The sequence below is a fragment of the Oryctolagus cuniculus genome, chromosome 18, assembly GCF_051225735.1.
Source record: "Oryctolagus cuniculus isolate XC-2025 breed Fujian yellow rabbit chromosome 18, ASM5122573v1, whole genome shotgun sequence".
NCBI classification, from domain to species: Eukaryota; Metazoa; Chordata; class Mammalia; order Lagomorpha; family Leporidae; genus Oryctolagus; species Oryctolagus cuniculus.
Window position 1 is genome coordinate 11,953,716 of NC_142884.1, and position 21,775 is coordinate 11,975,490.

The 21,775-nt window shown below is 59.0% G+C and overlaps 2 protein-coding genes, 1 long non-coding RNA gene and 1 pseudogene across 9 annotated transcripts in view; 2 read left to right on the top strand and 2 right to left on the bottom strand.

Moving 5' to 3' along the window:
- The window catches only part of PPP5C (protein phosphatase 5 catalytic subunit), a 24,896-nt gene extending 22,112 nt beyond the window's left edge, over positions 1-2,784 (bottom strand). The window contains exon 1 of the mRNA XM_051837415.3: positions 2,452-2,784. Within this exon, the coding sequence (XP_051693375.1) occupies positions 2,452-2,572 (121 nt within the window). The 5' untranslated portion in view covers positions 2,573-2,784. The remainder of the gene's footprint in view (positions 1-2,451) is intronic.
- LOC127488373 (uncharacterized) lies at positions 2,645-20,106 on the top strand. 2 transcript variants are annotated; one of them, XR_016225449.1, is made up of 5 exons: positions 2,645-2,751; positions 3,479-3,610; positions 3,908-4,080; positions 19,092-19,207; positions 19,938-20,106. It is a non-coding gene; the product is annotated as an uncharacterized LOC127488373 (long non-coding RNA). The 2 variants fall into 2 exon arrangements; XR_011383913.2 differs by lacking the exons at positions 2,645-2,751; positions 3,908-4,080; positions 19,092-19,207; positions 19,938-20,106 and adding an exon at positions 2,907-3,042 and having other exon boundaries at positions 3,479-3,879.
- HIF3A (hypoxia inducible factor 3 subunit alpha) overlaps positions 5,430-21,775 on the bottom strand; it is a 30,175-nt gene continuing 13,829 nt past the window's right edge. For 3 of the 6 annotated variants that reach the window (XM_051837400.3, XM_089320526.1, XM_070062063.2), the window contains exons 9-15: positions 20,264-20,382; positions 19,433-19,623; positions 18,131-18,235; positions 13,295-13,566; positions 11,404-11,521; positions 9,989-10,070; positions 5,430-8,202 (exon numbers count right to left, since the gene is read on the bottom strand). In XM_051837400.3, the coding sequence (XP_051693360.3) occupies positions 8,102-8,202; positions 9,989-10,070; positions 11,404-11,521; positions 13,295-13,566; positions 18,131-18,235; positions 19,433-19,623; positions 20,264-20,382 (988 nt within the window). In that variant the 3' untranslated portion in view covers positions 5,430-8,101. Of the gene's footprint in view, positions 8,203-9,988; positions 10,071-10,878; positions 10,970-11,403; positions 11,522-13,294; positions 13,567-18,130; positions 18,236-19,432; positions 19,624-20,263; positions 20,383-21,775 lie in introns of all 6 variants that reach the window. The other 3 variants (XM_051837401.3, XM_089320527.1, XR_016225448.1) reach the window with 2 other exon arrangements.
- LOC149120768 (uncharacterized) lies at positions 17,241-18,103 on the top strand (annotated as a pseudogene).

The following is a 21,775-nucleotide window of genomic DNA, read 5'->3' on the forward strand; positions in this document are numbered from 1 at the left end:
GACTCAACGCGGGGCAGAGGCGCCGGGGGGCGGGTCCCCCACACGCCACACCCGGCCGCCACGCTCGTGCCTCACAAGTCTGAGCCCCCAGACAGCTCCCATCTTAGAGATGGGGAAACGGAGCTGCGGCGACGCGAGGGGTCCCCCAGGCCAAGCAGCCTCCCCGCGAGCTAGGGGTTCCGCGACATCCCTGTCCCCACTCTACAGGACGGGGACACTGAGGCCCATGGGAAGAGGAGAGTGGAGTCCCGTCCTGGACGGGGCCGGGCACTGGGTGCTGCCCTCCAGGACTTCTGGGGTGGGCCCTGAGCTCACGGAGGAACGTGGGGGGGGGGGTCCCCGCCAGGGCCAGCCTGGCTCTGGAAAAGGGCTCCACGCTGAGTGCCGAGCAGGTGGGAGGAAGGGGATATCCGGCCGCCCTCACCCGCCCTGACCTTGGGCGAGCGGTTTCGCTTCCTCTATAAAAGGAACAAGGCTGCTCCTACCCAGTGCGCACGCGGTGCCCAGGGAGGATCAGGCCCGTGCCGGCCCGGCCACCGCCACCGCCACCACGCGGGGGCTCAATTACAGCAAGCGGTAATTACGCCTTTTACTGTTATTCCCACAGCCCAGGAGCCTGGGGCTCTGTGCCTGCCACCGCCTGCCAGACAGCGAGAGCCCTGCACCGGGAGCGCTCGCCTCTGTGCGCGGGGCCTGGCTTCCCGGAACTCACCTGGCCTCGGCAGAGCTCAGGGTGCCTGCACAGCCCGGGCCTCCACCTGCCCCTCCTGCCTGGGGCGCCCGCCCCTCGCCCGCCGGCCCTCGCTCCTGGACTCAGCTTCCCCCCTCGCCCGCCGGCCCTCGCTCCTGGACTCAGCTTCCCCCCTCGCCCGCCGGCCCTCACTCCTGGACTCAGCTTGCAGCCTGCCAAGCCCAATGGCCCCCCACACCCTCTCCTTCCCTGGAGTCCGTGGCAGCTGGCGGGCTTTCCCAAAGCCAATCAGCCCACGGCACTGTGCTCTCGGAACCTCCGTGGCTCCCCGCAGCCGGAGGACGGCCCCCACAGTCCCCAGCCGGGGACTTGAACTCGCCGCCAGCTCTCCGCACCCCACCCTCTCCCTCCGGCAGAATCCACTCACACGGGGCCACCCTCCAGCCCCCTCCAGCTCTGACACAAGCAGCACCCCCGCCCCTTCAGAACCAAGACACAGGCCAACGTCTGCTGCCTCACTCCCTCGCCCCTCCCGCGGCCCCCTAGCTGGCCACTCCACTGGTCCCAGCAGCTGCCCTCCTGGCTATCACAGGCCTCATCGAGTCTGAGCCGACTGATGGTCAGCGCTCAGGGCCGGCCCAGGCAGTGTCCGGGGCCCGACCCCTCCTAGGAGAGTTCTCTCTGATTTCCCGGCTCCCTCTCCACGGCGCCAGCCCCTCCTCCTCCCCAGGGTCCCACCCCAGGGCTTCCCCAGACCCTCCTCCTAGGTGACCTCACCCACCCCCGGGGCCTTTCCAGCCACAACCACGCCCAGATCTGGCCATCAATCCACTCAAGTGTCCCTTCCCAGACTTCTGCCTGACCCGGGCCCTGTCCTAACCTCCCCTCCTGTCGGTCTCCCCGGCTAACTCCAGCCACACGGGCCTTTCGCTCCCCCACCCCAGGGCCTTTGCACGTGTCACTGCCCCTGCACACAACACCCTCTCCCTCAAACTGCCTGCTTCCCACCCCGTATAGGGCCGTCTTCAACTCCCTGCCCTGCTGGGCTTCTCCCAGGGCCCCCGTCAGCAAAGTAAGCACGGGATTTATTCGCGTTTTTCATTCGGTGTCTGCATTGCCCGGGTCAGTTACAAGCGGGGCCACACGGGGCCTAGGCCAGCCCTCCGCACACAACACGTGCTCAGCAAACACGGAATGAATGAATGAACGGACACCTGCCCCCACTTCTCCCCCAAAGGCAAGCTCTTCTAATGGCTCCCCCCACCCCAACCCCCACCCCACCCCACCCCCACGTCCCCGTCTCTCCGACCACCGCTCATCCCCGCTTCCCTCACCCCTCCCCATCCACCGACCCGCTCCCCTCCCCCACAGCCCCTTCCCCACTGGGCTGTCTCGCCCCCACACCCCTCGGCGGCACCCACCCCGGGCCTCCCCACCCCGGGCGGCGCCATCACTGCCCTGCCACCCAGTCCCACGCGGTAGCGCCCCCTGCAGGTGCGCCTCCTGCCCGCACCGGGCAGCGCTCACCTCAGTCTACCCGCCCGGTACGCCACGTCTAGGTATTTCCCAGCCTTCCCTCGGAGGCCCCGCCGCGTCGCCCCCTGGAAGCGCCATCCCGAGCCGCCCCACGCCCGCCGGCCGGGTCGCGCCGGCCCCGCGCCCAGGCTGCCGCTCCGCGTTGCCATGGTTCCGCGCGGGCCCGGCACCCCTCGGCCCGGGCCGCTGTCCACCCTCCCTCGCCCTGTCCGGCGCGGGCGCACCTTTGAAGTAGTCGTTGGCCTGCGTCTTGAGCTCCTCTGCCCGCTTCAGCGCGCCATCAGCCGGGGGCTCGTCCCGGGGGGGCTCAGCACACTCAGTCCGCTCGCCCTCCGCCATCGCCATGCCGCAAAGCGACCCCCACCCTGGCAACGGCCGCCCGCGGCACCCGGCCGAACCGTCGCGAAGGAGAGCCGAGTGGCCGCCGCCGCTGCCGCACAAGTGTCGTAAAGCGCGGGCCCCAAAGGCGCCCTCTGCGCGCCTGCGCAGGGGCCCCCCTCGCCATAGAGCGCGCGGAGGACAAGGTGACCAGAGGGTCCCCCGGCAGCGCCCTTCGTAGAAGCAGCCAATAGGGGAGGAGAAGCGGGAGCGCGCGGGGAATAAAGGCCCGGCGTCGCCCCCTGCTCCCGGCGTGAACGCGTTCCGAGCCCACCAAACTTTCCGGGTCCTTGCAGTGGGCTTTCCCTGGGGGACGGGGGGCGGGGGTGTGGCTGCCCCGCGGCTCACGCAGAGCCGGGGCTGGGCGGCACGGGCACCTGGGTGACCTTGAGCGCCTCGGCCCGGATCTTGACCGCAGTTGCCCCTCTCGGAGGTCGGTGGGTGGCTTCCCCGCGTCCCATGGCCGCGGGTCCGGTGTTCCCAGGTTTCGGGCGGGGTCCGCAGGTCGTGAGCGCCGCCCTCCCCCACCCCCGGGCTGCGGCTCTCCGGATGCTGCCACGTCTCCAGGGGCTCTCCTGGTGGTCTCCTGCCCGGACCCCGGCCTCGGCCTCTCTCCGATTTCTCTCCCCGTGGAGAGGGTCTCCAGAGCGGTTGTCTGCACACTGGCTCTGTCGCATCCTTGCAGTCTGACCCCACCTCTCTTACCCCCACCCCCGCCAGGACCCCCAGTCGCCCTGTTAAGGCGGGGGGGGGGGGATATTAGCCTTATCTCCCATCTCCGCCTTGGATGTGGTCGCTGAGGTTTGCAGGGGTCTGTGTACCTGCGTGCACCTGTCCCACCTAATGCCTGCGCTTTTTTTTTTTTTTTTTAAGACTTATTTCCTCGGTAGGCAGAGTGGACAGAAGGAGAAACAGAGCTCTTTCGTCTGCTGGGTCACTCCCCAAGGACTGGATCAGGCCGAAGCCAGGAGCCCAGAACTCCATCCTGGAGCTACTGCTGTGCGGGTAGCAGGGGCCCCGGTACCTGGGCCATCCTCCCAGGCCCCTTCTCTCAGACCACCACAAAACTCCTCCTTGGGCCTTACGCCTCCCAATCCATGGACGGTTCCCCTTCCCCGCAGGCCCTCCCTCCTGGGCTGAATTAGCAGGGAGCTGACTCGGAAGCCGGGGCTGCACTAGGGGCCAGGGGCCCACAGCAGTGTCACCCGCTGTGCCACATGTCAGCCTCATTCCCCTGCTGCCTCTGTGTGCCAGAACCGGCCCTGTGGCTTTGATTTTTTTTTTCTTGTTTTTTTCTTTGAGAGGTGGGGAGGAAGCTTCTGCGATGGATTTGAATCCTGGATTTAAGTCCGGTTGGGCCCTTTCCCGGCCGCGTGGCCTCGGGAAGTGAGCCTCACTACCATCCTCTGGAAAGTGGGGATGATTTCCGTTTCCAGCTCAGGGGATTGGAAGATCTCACGGGGGCCAGGCATGGAGTAAGTGCGTTTTATATTCTGTTCTTTTTTTTTTTTTTGACAGGCAGAGTGGACAGTGAGAGAGAGAGAGACAGAGAGAAAGGTCTTCCTTTGCCGTTGGTTCACCCTCCAATGGCCGCCGCGGCCGGCGCGCTGCGGCCAGTGCACCGCGCTGATCCGATGGCAGGAGCCAGGAGCCAGGTGCTTTTCCTGGTCTCCCATGGGGTGCAGGGCCCAAGGACTTGGGCCATCCTCCACTGCACTCCGGGGCCACAGCAGAGAGCTGGCCTGGAAGAGGGGCAACCGGGACAGAATCTGGCGCCCCGACCGGGACTAGAACCTGGTGTGCCAGCGCCACAAGGCGGAGGATTAGCCTAGCGAGCCGCGGCGCCGGCTTATATTCTGTTCTTACAGGTGCTCAGAGCGGGGCAGAATACCTCGGGCTGCAGTGAGGGGGGAGGGGCTTTGAGGGGAGATTATTCTGGAAGGGCCTCATTCCAGCTGAGGGCTTCCTGGAGGGGGGGCGATCTGAACAAGACCTGATGTAAGGAGAGGGAGGGAGGAACGAGGCATCCAAGGCAAAGGTTTGAGCTGAAAAGATTCTGTGTGGCACCCAGGAGCCGGGTGACAGCACAGACACTCCTCCCACACGGGAGTCTGCAGACACAGCCTCCCTCTCAGGCACACACACACACCTCTTTTTTTTTTTTTTTTTTTTTTTTTTTTAAGATTTATTTGCAAAGAGGAGTTACAGAGACAGAGGTCTTCCATCTGCTGGTTCACTCCCCAAATGGCCACAATGGCCAGAGCTGGGCCAGGCTGAAGCCAGGAGCCAGGAGCTTCCTCTGGGCTCCCATGTAGGTGCAGGGCCCCAAGGAGCTGCCTTCCCAGGCGCCGCAGCAGGGAGCTGGATCGGAAGGGGAGCAGCCGGGACTCCAGCCGGCACCCACATGGGCGGCTTAACCAGCTGCACCACAGCACCGGCCCCCACGCACACCCTAAAGTACAGAGTCGCTTCACACAGATACACAGCCGTAACCGGGACTGCAGCGTCAGACAATCCCACTGATACCCAGAACCACATCACAGCCAGCTACAAGGTTACAGGGAGAGAAGACACACGCCTCCCACACTCAGGAGCACAGAGAGCCACACGACTAACCAGAAACACACAGCAGGAAGGACAGTTTCATCCACACACAGCGAGAGGGAATGACAGCCTTCACCAACACAGGTTTACAGTTATGTCACAGAGACCCACACACAGTCACACAATGACGTCACCACACACACAGTCAGAAACAACATGGGCACCCAGTGCAGCCACACACACCCCGGATGCAACCCCACGAAAGAGTCAGCACACAGGGTTCTGGTGCCCACCAAGGCAAGGTCTTTATGGTGGTCTAGAGGTCTGTGGGTTCAGAGATTTGTGGATCCAGTCCCTCCCCCTCCCTAACTCAGCACAGTTCCCTTCATCAGGGGCCTGAGTCACCCAACGAAGTGGGGGGAGTCAGACCCTCTACCCCCCCCTTAGCACCAATCTGGACAGGCCACCCCCTAAAAGTGAACAGACTGAGTGGCGCCTTCCACAAAAGGGGTGAACAGAGCTGGGAGGAGGCGTTTCCTGTGGGAAGCCAAGAGCAGCACCGTCAGAGAAGGGGGCTGGGGGTCAGGGGACAGAGAGGTGGGTGGTCCTGGCCTCTCCCTACCCGTGACATGCAGAAAGGGCTGTGCACGTGCCTGTGTGGCCGGAGACGTCTCCTCTCCTGGACTCTGAGCCCCACCCAAGGCGGCAAGGAAGCCCCTGTTCTTCCAGACATCTGGGTTAAACCAGGCGCGCGCGTGTGGGGAGGGCTGGGGTTGAGAGTCAAAGGCATCCCAGGGCAATGTGAGGGATTTGACGTCAGAGAAGCTCCTGGGCAGAGGCCCTGGAGGGTGGGGGTCCAGAAAGGGAAGACTTAAGACTCAGAGTAGGAATTGGGGCAAGTTCAGCGGAGTGAGAAGCCCAGAGTGGAGTCAGGAGGGTGGGGTCTGGGATCCAGAAGGCAGGGGTTCAAAGAGACCCACAGCCGTGTCCAGGGTGAAGTTCAGACTCTAGGACCAGAAGCACTGGGGAGCTGGGTTCTAGCACCACAGGACGTGAAGTTTGAAACCAGAGGCAGCTGCAGGCTGCGAGGCAGAGAAGTTTAGAGAGTAGGGACCAGAGCTAGAAAGAAGCCCCCAGACCAAGTTCTGGAGCCACAGGGATTGGGACTTATCCAGTCTAGAACAGAAGGAGTCTGGGGTTGTAAGCTCTAGAGGCAGAGAAACGGGTGAGGCAAGGTCCTTGATCAGACGATGGAAGGCTGGTTCTAGACCTGGTGTGGGTCTGGAGTGAGGGGAGGTGGACACTGTGAGGACTAGAACTGAAGGGACTTAAAGCGTAGGTCTAGAATCAGAAGGCGTTAGCAGCTGGGGTCTAGAACCAGACAGGTGGCAGATCATGAGGTGTGGGATTGAGAGTCCAGAACTGAACAGAACTGGGGCGTGGTCTGGTTCTGGAAGAACGGGTCAGGAGGGCCAAGACCTAAAGCTCAGTCCACTTCATTGTGGTAGGGAAGAAAGTCTTTTTTTTTTTTTTTTTTTTTGACAGGCAGAGTGGACAGTGAGAGAGAGACAGAGAGAAAGGTCTTCCTTTACCATTGGTTCACCCTCCAATGGCCGCCACGGCCGGCGCGCTGCAACCGGCGCACCGCGCTGATCCGATGGCAGGAGCCAGGTACTTATCTCCCATGGGGTGCAGAGCCCAATTACTCGGGCCATCCTCCACTGCACTCCCGGGCCACAGCAGAGAGCTGGCCTGGAAGAGGGGCAACCGGGACAGAATCCAGCGCCCTGACCGGGACTAGAACCCGGTGTGCCGGCGCCACAGGCGGATGATTAGCCTAGTGAGCTGCGGCGCCGGCCGGGAAGAAAGTCTTGATGTAGAAACGAAGAAGCAACTGGGCATCGCGATGTTTGGAACCAAGACGACTCGAAGTTAGGAGGTCTGGATTTGGAACCACACGCATCACAGTCTGGGAAGATTAGAACCAACGAGAAGCCTGGAGTTGTGCGGTCCAGAACCAGAGGAAGTCATTAGTTGTAAGATCTGGGCCCAAAAGAGGTTAGAGGGTGTGAGACTGAGGACCAGAGGGATTTACGAGGAGAAATCCAGAGCAAGAGAAAACCAGAGTTCTAGAGTGAGTTCTAGAGCCGGGGGCATGGCTGGTCACAGGCTGTAGATCCAGAGTGCGGAGCGTGTGCGGCCCAGGATGGGAAAGGCTGTGAGGTCTGGACCAGGCTGTGCTGTGGATTGTGCGGTCTGGAACCAGGAGAAGGCAGAACGTTGTGCAGCCTAGAACCAGTGGTCAGGTTGCACGGTCTGGAACCAGAGGAGGGTGGAGGCGACCCCAGGAATAGGAAGACCACAGTGGAGTCACTGCCCTGGTGAAGCTGGGGGTAGCAGGAACTCCTGAGTGGGGGGCCAGCGTGGAAGGCCGAGGCCTCAACAGCAGTCTCTGGGGGTGAGGTCTGGCCCAGTGCCTTCCCCCACTGATACCTGAGGAGGGGGAAGGTCAGAGCGCCACATGCTTGTGGACCTTGGGCAATTCCTAGTGATTCAAGACCACATCAGAAAGAGAAGAAGAACAAAACTAAAAGAGGGACAGGGAAAAAAATGTGATTTCAGTTATCCATACTCAAATCACGGATCTGACCCCCAGCCCTCCCCAGCCCTGCATCCCCAAAATGAAGCCAAGAGTCGGAGGGAGGGTGGTGAGGTAACCACGGATCGGGAAGTCCTGAGAGAGGAGGAGGGGGCCGAGCACCCCCTCCCACAGAGGTCACTGAGCTGAGATCACCCCACTCGGCCCCCCAGCTTGGGAGCACGCAGAGGGGTGGGGGCTGAGGTAGGCCCAGGGCTGGCGGGGGCCGCTCAGGAGGGGGTCCCCATCCTGTGTGCTGGCTGCCGGCTTGGAGTGTGGCTGAGGTTCTCCCGGGGGCGGGACGCGGAGCTGGCTCAGTGGGCGCGGGCCGAGCTGGCCACTGGCTGGAAGGGGCTCCCAGGCTGGGCGGCGGCGGCGTCCTCCGGGTAGAGAGAGAGCAGCGAGGGTCCCAGGCCTGCGGGGAGAGATGGGGGGAGCCATCAGCCCAACCTGTGCCATCTTCCTAGCAGCCAAACGTGTCCTTCCTGGATTCCAGCAGCCCCGAGCGCTCAGGCTGTTGATGGCCATGGTCAAGAAGAGCCCCAGTTCAGAGCCGGACGGCTGTCCCAGCATGAATCCAAGGCTTCTCGGGTGCTTGTGGTGTGATCTGGGGGCAAAGTGACTTGACCTGGCTGGGCCTCGGTCTTCTCATCTGTACAATGGGCAAATGGCACCATCCTCTCGGGGCTACTGTGAGGAGTATAGGAGTGAATCTACGTGCAGCGCTTTGAGCGTCAACTGCTACTGGTGGGTGCTTAGTGAGTGAGCTTCGCACCTGCCATGTTTATGAGGATTTACTCATTCAAAATGTACCTGCTAATCACTTCTCGGCCTTTCGGCTAAGATCAAGTACAAAATATACCCACTGTTCATGAGGTGCCAGGCACTGTGCTGGTTGCTGGAGCGGGATGGGTGGAACTCCCTGGCCTCGTGGGAAACAGGAGAACCCGTGAGGGACCTGGGTGCAATGCCGCACAGGAAGGGTTTGGCACCAAGCCTGAGGCACCGTAAGCGCTTAACGAACGTTAGCGACTCATGACAGTAATGCACCGAGCACCTCCGGTGTCCTCTGCCACTGCCCGGCCACACACAGGGGAAGTCTAGCCATGACCAAGACGGCGCTGGCTCCCTGCCCTCACAGGGAGAAGCCAGCCAAATCATCAAACGGTGACACAGACACCTCTATGACAAGCCATGGGTCTGCGAAGCCAGGGAGAGCTTTCTAGAAAGAGTCCTGGTTGATCTGAGCCCTAAAGGGTGTGGTTGGAGTGCGAGCTTTCCAGGCAGAGTGGGACCAGGCTAGGCAAAGGCCCTGGGGCCGCTTCCTGGAGCACAGCTTTCCAGCCATCACAGGGCACTCTGCCTTCACCTCGCTCTCGGCCTCAGCCACGCCAGCCTTGCTGTTCCCCGAATAAGACAGAAGTACACTCCAGCTGGGGACCTTAGCACTGGCCGTCCCCTCTGCCTAGGGACCACATCCAGGCTCACTCCTCGGGGGCCACCTGTGAGCCTGCTATTTAGAACGGGAACCTTGTTCTCCTCTTGCACGCATGGTCTTCCTGGTGCACAGATTCCCGTGCCTCGTGCTCCTGCCTGACCTCGCTTCTTCGTGGTGGTCTCTCTCCCACCCTACCGTGTCTGCCTCACATGGCTGGGCTTGCTGTGTGTGTGTTATTCAGAGCGAGGTCTCTGTGTGTCCCACACATTATCTGTTGCAAGCACGAGGGGAGGGGTAAACAGAGTCCCGATGCCTGTGGCAGAGAACAGAGGCAGTGACCAGACCCCACAGACACCCCCGTGTGCGTGTGTCTGTGCACACGTGCGTGTCTGTGTGCCTACACATGCATGTGGCTCTGCACATGTGTGTTCATGTGTCAGTGCATGAGTGATCCCAAAGCTGGGAACAGCAGAGGTCCATCCAAGCCCAATTCAGTCAAGCTGAATTGTAGCTGCAGGCTACACAGGCTCAAGAGGCCAAGGTTTGCCCCTGGCCTTGGCTAATCCCCCAGGGGAGCCCAGACCAGCCCCGCCTCCTGCAGGGTCTCTCTTTCCCTGCCGCAGTGCCCAGGAGAGGAGGAAGGGGCTGCTCATTTCCACCAAGGTCCCCCCTGGACAGTGGAAGTCCACCCGGCCCCCCTCCACCCGTCTGAGTCACCCAGGGCGTCTTCCGGAGCAGAGGGGGGATCCAGGTTACCACTCACCCAGGGGCTCACTCAGGCCCAGGAGGGGGGCGCTGGGCTCCTGCTGGCCCCCTGGGGCCGGTCCTCGTGTCAGAAGGAAACTCTGGGGTGAGGAGACAAAGCCATCGTCGTCAGCATCACCATCAGGATCGGAGGAGACAGGATGGCTGCGGGGCCGTGGCCAGCTCTGTGACGGCGGCCAGGTCACTCCCAGACGTCCCCGGTGTGTGCCTCCACAGCCACCTCCTTCCATGGCACGCGAGGCCGACCTGTGCAGCCTCACCCGGGGTTCCTGCCGGGAGACCCCAGCAGGCGGGAGGGGGAGGGGGGCCATTTGATCTTCCAGCTGCCTTCCTGCTGCCCACTGTGGGTTGGTTGTAACCTCCCATGGGCCTTACCAAGTGGACCCTGCTCTGGCCAGGTCCGGACACCACCCTGTCCTTTATCTTCAGCCCAGGGCTGGTACCGGCTCTCCAGGTGGCAGCTGCTACACCCAGCCCACAGCTTTGTGCTGTTTCCTGCCTAGACTGAGACAGTGGCTCCAGCTTCCTGTGTCAGTGTGTGTGTAAGAATAATATTTCCGGAGTGCTCACGGGGATTACATAAGTTAACCAGCCAGTGTGTAAACATGGCAGGCGTTCGGTTCCAGTAAGCTGTTGGTATCATCACCCGCATTTCTCATGTTTGAATAAGGGGCAGAGTAAGGAGCCAGGGCACTTCTGTGGGTACTAGGGAGCCACGGAAGGTCCTAGAGGGAGGCCTTGTGGAAGTGACGCCATCCAAGCTGACTTCGAAAGCGCATTCTGTTTGCTGGTGTGCAGGATAGCAGTGGTGAGGCCGGAGGCCGGGAGACGTGGGGTTGGGGGGAGCGGGGGCAGGAGGGAGAGGGCCGCCTGCGTGTGCATGCCCACCGTTTGTCCACCATTTGTTGACAGCCCACGGAGTATCAGCGAAGAGCCTGGTTTTGTGTTAAGTTGCTCCTGTGAGATGGAACTACGCTTGCTGTCCAGATGAGAAACAGGTTCAGCGTGGTGACCTTGCCTGCCCACGGTCTCACAGCTACCAGGCGGCAGACCAGGGCCAGTGTCCCTCCAGTGTCAGCCCTCTCAACCCTCATCACTAACCCAAGCCCAAGGCCCGATCCGGTCGGGGAGGGGGTCCCGTGGGAGCAGAGATGCTGCCTTGGGCACTAACCACCTGCCAGTTCTCCCCTGACCTGCTTAACTTCCCTCCTGGGGCTTTCCCCCGACTGGCAGGCATCTGCAGTGGCCTTCCACACCCGAGCTGGAGCACGGGGGCCCAGGCTCTGCTGCACCCCTGGCCTTCTGTCCACCTGCAGCTGGCCCCTGCTCCTCGCTGGGGCCCCCCTCCATCAAACAAGCTTCAAGCCTGCCAGGCCCCTGCGGTCAGAGCTTCCCACCGATCCCCAGACATACCAGGCTGAGGGAAGGCAGCGGGAAGCTTCCGGGTTCCTGGTTGGGGGGCCGTTTTGGGGGTCTCACTCCCAGCAGCTCCACCCCCTCGGCCTCGGCCTCTGAGCTCGGGGCCAGGGCCCTGGAGGAAAACAGGCAAAACGCTCAGGACACAGCAAACCTGCGCAGGTGATGGCCGTCACCCACTCCCCAAGCGTCTATGTAGTGCTCTACCCCAGCAATCCATCCATCTAGCAATCCTACGAACCCACCTTCTCATTCGTCTATCCAATGACCCATCGCCCTGCCACCCACACAACCTTCTGTCCATCTCTCCATTCATTCACCTACCTACTCACCCATTCACCCCCCACTCACCTACCCACCACCTCATCGATCCATCCATCTGCCTTCCCATCTCTCCACCCACCCACCCACCCATCCATCCACCTGACCACCCACTCAACCATCCACCACCTACCCACCCATCCATCCACCACCTACTCACCCACACGTCCATCCAACCAACCACCTATTCACCTGACCACCCACTCACCCATCCACCCATCACACCCCCCACCTACTCATTGATCCATCCATCCACCTCCCCATCTGTCCACCCACCTACCCAGCCATCCATCCACCCACCTGACCACCTGCCCACCCATCCATCCACCACCTACTCACCTATCCACACACTCACCCATCCACCCATCACACCCCCCCTACTCATTGATCCATCCATCCACCTCCCCATCTGTCCACCCACCTACCCAGCCATCCATCCACCCACCTGACCACCTGCCCACCCATCCATCCACCACCTACTCACCTATCCACACACTCACCCATCCACCCATCACACCCCCCACCTACTCATTGATCCATCCATCCACCTTCCCATCTGTCCACCCACCCACCCATCCATCCACCCACCCACCTGACACCCACTCATCCATCCACCACCTACTTACCCACATGTCCATTCAACCAACTACCTATTCACCTATCCACCCACTCACCCATCCACCCATCACACCCCCCACCTACTCATTGATCCATCCATCCACCTTCCCATCTTTCCAACCCACCCACCATCCATCCACCACCCGACCACTTACCCATCCATCTATCCACCTGACCACCCACCATCCATCCACCCATCCATTCACCCACAGTCAGGTTCACTCATTCATCCTTCCATCTTCTCATTCATCCATCTGCCCTTCCATTAATCCACCTGTCTAGTCACCCACTTGCCATGCATCCATCTATCCAGTCACCCATCCATCCTTCATGAATTCCCTCCCTCCTTCATTTAATCAACATTAGTAGACACCCACTGTATGCTGAGCCCCAAGCTGGGAGCCTTGGGAGATACCGAGGCACACCCATAAAAGCCTCAGGACAGTAAAGAGGCCACTCTGGAGACCAAATGGGCACATGCCTTCAATTGGAGAGCAAAAAGTTGAGTCTTAGTGTCATGTAATATCCTTAGAAGGGGGACCAAGAAAGACCCTTTTGGGTCTTGTACACAATTGTCTATCTGTGTGTGCATGTGTATTTAAATTTTCTTGGGGAAGAATCCGTAGCTTTGATCAGATTCTCAAAGATGTTAGGAACCTTAGTGGTTGGCTGTTTCTCCAACCCCCGTAGCAGTGACTGTGACAAGAACCGCCACTAGGCTGGAGGTACGGATGTGCCAAAGGAGAGAGACCTGATTGGCAGGTGGCGCTGCGCTACAGGACAGCAGCGGAAGGCATCCAGAGTGGGACACACCTGGGCAAAGGCAGAGAGCTTGGGACAAACCTGGGATGTGCAGGGCCGGGAGCGCCAGGCTGGAGTGGACATGGTGGGGTGGGGAAGGGGTGGGGGGTGAGGCTGAAGCCAGGGCGCCCCCTTGTCTGCGGCTCACCTCTTCCGAGCCCCAGCCGCGGGGGAGGATGCTGACGGGTCCCTTCTGGAAGGGCTACAGCAGCTCAGCCGGGGGTCACTCCCCCAGCGGGGCAGCAGAGAGGCCTCAGGGGTCGGGGGGGACAGGCCGTGGAAGCTCCGTGCGCGGGGCCGGGGGGTGGTCCCCGCAGGCCTGTGGCAGGCCCTGGGCAGCTGCTCACTGGAGTTGAGCTGGAAGTCGTCGTCCATGGAGATGTACGGGGCCAGCATCTCCAGGTCCAGGGCATCGGCGTCCTGTGGAGGGCAGGAGGGGGTTCAGAGCACAGGCCTGGGCCCCGGGAGGACCTGGGCTCCACCACCCCCGTGTCCTGGGCCTGAGGCTAGGAGTCCGTGCCTCCTCATCTGTGAAGTGGGTATAAAGTGCCTTCAGAGGACCGCAGAGCAGGGACCACCCGGACCCCCGACCCTCAGAAATGATTTGAGGCCACAAATGCTGGTTGTTTTAATCCACACACTTTGGGGTAATTGACTATGCAGAAAAAAGACGTGGGTAAGATTGTGGTGCCCATCATGGGACTCTGCCCAAACATCTAGAATGTGGGCGTGGCCTTGGGGCTGAGCAGTGGGCGGGGCTGGGAGAATTCTGGAGAGCACCTGGAAGGAGCTAGCCATCAAAATCAGATCCTCGAGGGGGCTACCAGTGATGACTTAGAAATGAGGAAACCAGGAGCAGGCATTGTGGCGTAGCCGGCAAAGCCGCTGCCTGCGGCACCAGCATCCCACATGGGCACTGGTTCGTGTCTCACCTGCTCCACTTCCAATCCAGCTCCCAACCAATGCAGCTGGGAAAAGCAGTGGAAGATGGCCCAAGTCCTTGGGCCCCTGCACCCACATGGGAGACCAGGAAGAAGCTCCTGGCTCCGGCTTCGATCTGGCCCAGCCTCAGCCTTTGCGACCATCTGGGGAGTGAACCAGTGGAAGATCTCAATCTCTCTGTGTCTCTCCCTCTCTCTGTGTAATTCTGACTTTCAAATAAATAAACAAATCCTTTTTAAAAATGAGGAAACCAGGGGAAATTTCCAGCCAGAGTGTTGGAGGTGCCACCTGGTACCTTCTTGCTACTTGTGAAAGCCAAAGTGGGGGAGAGAAGCTCAAGGAAGAAATGTCAAGCATGAAAGAGCTGGGGGCCGGCGCCGCGGCTCACTAGGCTAATCCTCCGCCTTGCAGCGCTGGCACACCGGGTTCTAGTCCCTGTTGGGGCACCGGATTCTGTCCCGGTTGCCCCTCTTCCAGGCCAGCTCTCTGCTGTGGCCTGGGAGTGCAGTGGAGGATGGCCCAGTGCTTGGGCCCTGCACCCCATGGGAGACCAGGAGAAACACCTGGCTCCTGCCTTCGGATCAGCGCGGTGCGCTGGCCGCAGTCTCTCTCTCTCACTGTCCACTCTGCCTGTCAAAAAAAAAAAAAAGAGCTGGGATTGGAGCATTTTGAAATTCTCAACCTCCCTGTGTAACAAAGAATTAACATTCCCCAAAGAGAGGGCTGGCCTTTGTCTCAACTGAGAGGTAAACTCTAAGCCCCCACAGCCTCCCCAGAGAGACTGCTGTGTTATTCACTGTGGGCACCTTGGACAACACTTAGTAGTTCATGCTAATGAGCTGACTCATGATGGGCTCCCTAGATGGTTTATGCTAATGAGGTGACTCATGATGGGCTGCCTAGACAGTTTATGCTAATGAGATACTGGGGGCTGGCCATGCCCAAAAGATCAACCATGTGATTTGAGGGTTAGGGCTTTGCACCACGAGAAATCAACTTGACCTCTAGAGGTAGGGCTGGGGATTGAATTCAGTTATGTGGGTACTGACCACGCCTACGTAATGGAACCCCAATTTAAACTCTGGACACCGAAGCTGGAGTGAGCTCCTGGGCTGACAGCACCAATGCTGGGAGGGGAATGGGACTCTAAGGACATGGTAGCTTCCTACTGGGGAGCTGCCCAGCCCCCTATCCCACCCTATGCATTTCTTCCTTTGGTTCTTATTTGTGCTCTTTTTATTTTTATGTTTTTATTTATTTAAGACAGAGACAAACACACAGAGCTCCTATTCACTGGTTCACTCCCCAGATGCCTGCAACACCGCCCAGGGCTGGGCCAGGTCAAAGCTGAGAGTCAGAATTGTGCCAGTCTCCCACATGGGTGGCAGGACCCATCACTTAAACCATCACCTGCTGCCTCCCAGGGTCTGCCCTAGAGGAAGCTGGAATGGGAACTGGAGCCAGAACTCAACCCTGGGCAGTGGGACCCGGGATGTGGGCACCCCAAGGATGTCTCAGCTGCTGCCCTCAATGTCCCTGACTTGATTGCCAGAATAAAACTGCAGTTCTAAGTCATGTGCAGTCCTAGTCTCTGCAAATTCCTAGCAAGTTAGCCACCAGAGGGAATCTGTGCTAATCTCCAAACTGGCACGTAGCTGCTCGGCAGTGAGGCTGACCCTGGGGGTCCTCAGACTTGGGGCTGATGTCAGAGGCCTTGGGTAACCTTGGCAGGATGGAGGAGCGACCGTACCCTTCACCTTGGCTGGCTGAAGGGACCCCTTGGGTGGCGAAGGGTGCTAAAATTAAATGGGGTCTGAGCACAGAGAGACAGCCTCAGGGAAGCATGGGCTAAGGCGGGAGCTTGGCAGCAACTGGAGAACTCCCGGTTAAGATTTTGGAAAGAGGCAAGAGAGTGCCTCAGATCCCTCCAGTCAGACTCCGAAGAGTGGGAGGGTCCCCCCCCGCCCCGAGATCTGCATCAGATAACAGCCAGAAGCCAAGTTAGAGCAGGGTTTATCTCTGGGTGACCTGCGGCTGAGGCTTGGGTAACGGAGTGAGCTCCCAAGAGATCCACAGAGGGCTCACAGGGTTGGTTTTGTTCTAAAAATGAGGATTATATGAACAGGGACACTGCCAGCGTGGGTGGGAACAGACACAGCTGGTACCACATGCAGAGAGGCTTCTAGAAGCAAGCGGCAGAGTGAGAAAGCGTCAGGTGCAAACACTCATTTCTTTGATGACCAAGGAGGGCTCAGACAGGATGAGGAGCCCACAGGGCTGCACCAAGAACCACGGAGAACAGCTCCTGCAGAGCAGTGGGCGTGCTTCCGCATCAGTGCTCTTCCAGGGTGCGCCCAGGCGAATTTCAACACCGCTATGGGCCAGTGGCAGCCGTGGTGGAAAACCATTTCTGAGGTTGGGCTGCAGCTTCTTCCTGTCTGTCTCTCTGTGTTGGATTGCTGGTGCTGGGGGAAGCCAACTGCTATGTTGTAGAGACCCACACCATAAGGAACTCAGGCCTCCAGCCAAAGCCGGTGAGGAACCGAGGGCTGCCAACAACCGTGTGTGTGGGTCTGGCAGCACGTGCTCTGACCATAAGCCTGACTTCACCTGCGTGGAGACACTGAGCCAAAGCCACCAGCCAGATGCTCCCAGGGACCCATTCTCAGACACCATGGGCGTATTACACATTAGCTGTTGTAAGGTGGTAAGTCTTGGGGCAATTTGTTATGCAGCAAGAGATACCTAATGCATCATGCCTCTGTTGTCTTAGCTAGCTGTTCAATAGAACATCTATTCAAACATCCATCCAGTCAAGGAACCGACAGTCAGTCCACCTATTTGATTATGTATCTAAGTATCCATCCATCCAAATGTCTGCCTAAACATCATCCATCCACCCTCTCATCCATCCACCCGTCCATCCACCCATCCATCCATCCACCCATTCACCCATCCATCCATCCACCCTCTCATCCACCCATCCACCCATCCATCCACCCATCCATCCATCCACCCATCCACCCTCTCATCCACCCATCCTTCCTTCCATCCATCCATGCATACACCCATCCATCCATGCATCCACCCATCCGCCCTCTCATCCATCCATCCACCCTCTCATCCACCCATCCACCCATCCATCCATCCACCCATCCATCCATCCACCCATCCACCCATCCATCCATCCATCCACCCATCCATCCATCCACCCATCCATCCATCCACCCATCCATCCATCCACCCATCCACCCATCCACCCATCCACCCATCCATCCATCCACCCACCCATCCACCCATCCATCCATCCATCCATCCACCCATCCACCCATCCATCCATCCACCCTCTCATCCATCCACCCATTCACCCATCCATCCACCCACCCATCCACCCATCCATCCATCCACCCATCCACCCATCCATCCATCCACCCATCCACCCATCCTTCCTTCCATGCAGCCATGCATCCATGCATCCATCCACCCATCCACCCATCCATCCATGCATCCACCCATCCACCCATCCATCCATCCTTCCTTCCATGCAGCCATGCATCCATGCATCCATCCACCCATCCATCCATGCATCCACCCATCCACCTTCTCATCCACCCATCCACCCATCCATCCATCCACCCACCCATCCACCCATCCATCCATCCACCCTCTCATCCACCCACCCATCCACCCATCCATCCACCCATCCATCCATCTACCCATCCATCCATCCACCCTCTCATCCACCCATCCTTCCTTCCATCCATCCATCCATCCATCCACCCATCCATCCATCCACCCATCCACCCATCCATCCATCCATCCACCCATCCATCCATCCACCCATCCACCCATCCACCCATCCATCCATCCACCCATCCATCCATCCACCAATCCACCCATCCACCCATCCACCCATCCATCCATTCATCCATCTACCCATCCACCCATCCACTCACCCATCCATCCATCCACCCATCCATCCATGCATCCATGCATCCATCCACCCACAAGGTGAAGGCTGCCCCTTCCATGCCTGTCTTACCTGAGCTACCTCTAGATCTGTCTCCACTACCTCCAGGTCCTTCCTGGTGACAAAGGGTCCGTGTGCCTTCTCCATGCCCACAAGTAGTTGATCTGGGAGATCAGCCTGTGGGAATCAAATTAGAGACTTAAGGGAATCTTGAGCCCGGAAGTGTGCACAGTAAGAGAGCCTGGAGCTCAGGAGTAGCAGCAGGGGCTGTATGTCAGACAGCAGGGCACCAAGGGTTCAAATGAAGTGCAAAAAAATCTGGACCTGGGTCTTCAAAAGTCATTGTGCCTGGGTACATTCAAGGGGACTTCAAAAAGCTCACGGCAAATGGAACAAAAAGTATGAGTTTAGGGGCCAGTGCTGTGGTGCAGCAGGTTAAGCCACAACTGGCAAGGCCGGCATGGGTGCCAGCTCCTGTCCCGGCTGCTCCACTTCTGGTCCAGCTCCCTGCTAATGCACCTGGGAACGCAGTGGAGGATGGCCCAAGGGCTTGGGTCCCTGCCACCCACTTGGGAGACCCAGGCAGAGTTTCAGGCTCCTGGCTTCTGTCTGGCCCAGCCCTGGCTATTGCTGCCATTTAGGGAGTGAAACAATGGATAGAAGCTCTCCTTCTCTCTCTCTGTCTCTCCCTCTCTCTGTGTAACTCTGCCTTTCAAGTAATAAATCTTTAAAAATAAAAATAAAAAAAAGCATGAGTTTAGGAGCCTAGCAGTTAGGATGCCCACATCCTATACTGAGTTTGATTCCTGGGTCTGACACCCAACTCCAGCTTCCCGCCAATGCAGGTGCTGGGGGCAGACGTGATGGCTCAAGTGGTTCAGTTCCTACCACCCAGGTGGGGCTCCTGGATTCAGTTCCTGGTCCCCGCCTTCTGCCTGGACCAGTCCCAGCTATTGCAGGGATTTGGGGAGTGAACCAGCAGATGGAATACGCCTAACTCTCCCTCCCTCCCTCTCTCTCTCTGCCTTTTAAGTAGGTGAAAATAAATGAACACTAAAAAAAGAATTTAAGAATGCACCTGCCCAGGGCATACCACACAGGTGGGAAGTGGCAGATTCAAGACCTAAATCCACGTCTGGGTAAAGCAAGGTATGGGGCACTCCTGACTCCAAGGTTGAAGTTCAGAGGGGTCTCCCATGCCAGTTCCACCCCCCCTGGGTTGGGGGCTGAACTCTTGGATTCTAAAAGTTGAAGATCCTGGAGTCCAGGTCTCAAAGGAACCCCAACCCCATCACAGCCCCCAAACCAGCAAGGTTCAAGCCCAAGGCCGAGACGGCCTGGACGCTGAGGATGCCAGGGGGCGGGCCTGCTTACCGGAAGAGGACTCCGGGGGCGCCGCGGGGCTGACGGGGTGCTGGGGGCGGCAGCGACCGAAGCGCCATCCAGGATGGGCGCCAGGAGGCGGCGGAGGTCGGGGCTACAGAAACGGCGGGGGTCAGCGGCCAGCGCAGCCTCGCTCAGGGCAGGGGGGTGCAGGAAGGCCAGGATCCGGGGGCCGCGGGGGTCTGTAGTACACGTGGGCATGGGGAGGACACAGCTGGTCACCTAGGGCGGGCTGAGGGCGGGGTCCCCCCACACCAACCCCAGGGGACAGGCTGACATCTCCGACAAGCAAGCAGGGTGGCTACAGTCCTTAGAGCTGGGCAAAGGGTCGGGATTGGGGGGAAAGGATGCCTTCCATGGCCCAGAAGGTGCTGGGTCATTCAGCCCTGGGGAGCTCATCAGCTGGGAGAAAGGAGTGGCCAAGCGCCCCAGGGGGTCCTCAGGCCCTCGGATGTCAAGAGGAAATGGAAGGATATCAAATCCCCACCGCCCCCAGGAACCAACAGGGAGAGAGACGACAGGAGCCGGACCCAGGAGGATCAGGGTGACTGGAAGCCAGAGCGATGAGTGGCACCACTGCAGGATTCGGAGCTGAGGCAACAAGAGACTGAGCAGTTATGAAACTGGGCAGAACATTCTGGGCAGAGGAGATTTCGTGTGCAAAGGTCCTGGGGCACGAACACTGGGTGTGTGCCAAGGGAGCCAGTGTGGCTTAGGAGTGAGAAGGGGAGGGAGGCGGGACTCAGGTCCAACACAGTCTGGGCTTTCTCCCAAGGGTCCCGGGGGCACAGCCCCTGCTCAGCCCCTGCCCTGCGCCCATACCAAGTCTGTCCCCAGAGTGAGGACCCCCCTTCTGGGAGGCAGCGGTCCGCTGATGGTGTCGTCGAGAGTGTCGCTCGGTTTGCTCCAGGGACAGCACCACTCCGGTCTCTTCCACCCTGCTGGGGGGGTGGGTACAAGGCAGAAAGGGGGGGTGGGAGTCAGAGAGAGAAGGGAGAGTCCTTGGTGCCAGCCCCGGTAGCCCCCTCACGGCACGCCCTATCACAGGAAGCAGCTGTGTCCCGGCTGGAGGGGGCTTTGCAGAAAATCATTTGCCACCATTCTTTGTTCCATGAGGACTTGATTTTTGTGGACTGCTCTCTTATTATACGAGGGTGCTTCCAAAAGTTTGCAGAAAGGAGGGGCCCGCGCTGTGGCGCAGTGGGTTAACGCCCTAGCCTGAAGCGTCGGCATCCCATATGGTCATCGGTTCAAGTCTTGGCTGCACCACTTCCGATCCAGCTCTCTGCTATGGCCTGAAAAAGCAGTGGAAGATGGCCCAAGTCCTTGGGCCCCTGCACCCACCTGGGAAACCCGGAAGAAGCTCCTGACTCCTGGCTTCGGATTGGCACAGCTCCGGCCGTTGCAGTCAACTGGGGAGTGAACCATCGGATGGAAGACCTCTCTCTCTCTCTCTCTCTCTCTCTCTCTGCCTCTTCTCTCTGTGTCTAACTCTGACTTTCAAATAAATAAATAAATCTTAAACAAAAAGTTTGCAGAAAGGGTATAAAAAGATAATTTTGGTGCAAAAAATTGTTTACGATTCCATGCATTCAAAGGTTGAACGTCCCTAATCCGAAAATCTGATACCCGGAGATGCTTCAAAATTCGAAACTTCTGGAGTGTCAACATGATGCCACAGGCGGAAAATTCCACACCATGGAAGCTGTGTTTCAGGCTCAAAACTATTTACAACGTGGTGTACGCCGTGAGCTCCCGCCTATACCGATAAGGAGACCTAAACGCAGGTGAAGGTAGCTCATCGGGAATACGCAAGCCCCAAAGGATCCAAAACCTGAGACGCTTCCAGCCCCCAGCGTCTCAGATCAGGGATACTCAACTTGTCACAGCATTTAAAAGGGAGTTAAGTTTGGCACTCCCCAAGTTCCATCTGTGGAAGGGAAGAGAGAAAAATCTGACGTTCAGCACAGCCTGGGTGGAGAAGGAATGCTGGGGGTGGGGTGGGTGACACAGACAGAGGAGGGAGGCGCAGGGACAGAGCAGGCTCAGGGGTACGGGGGAACCAATGCCTCTCAGTTGACCTATAAACATTATCCTGATAAATCCATTGATGAACAACATATTTTCATATTCTTCATTGCATTACCAAGCATGAAGAATGCATAGGGCTACAGTTTTATGAATAAGGGTTTATTTAGGAGGCTTCTATTCATAGACAAACTCAAGAGAACAGATTTATAAATACACTTCTGTCCCCTGCACCTACCTCCCCTCCCGTTGGCGGGCTCCAGCTGTGGGGACAGCCAGGGTTCCATGGGGTGGGGCGGGGCTGAA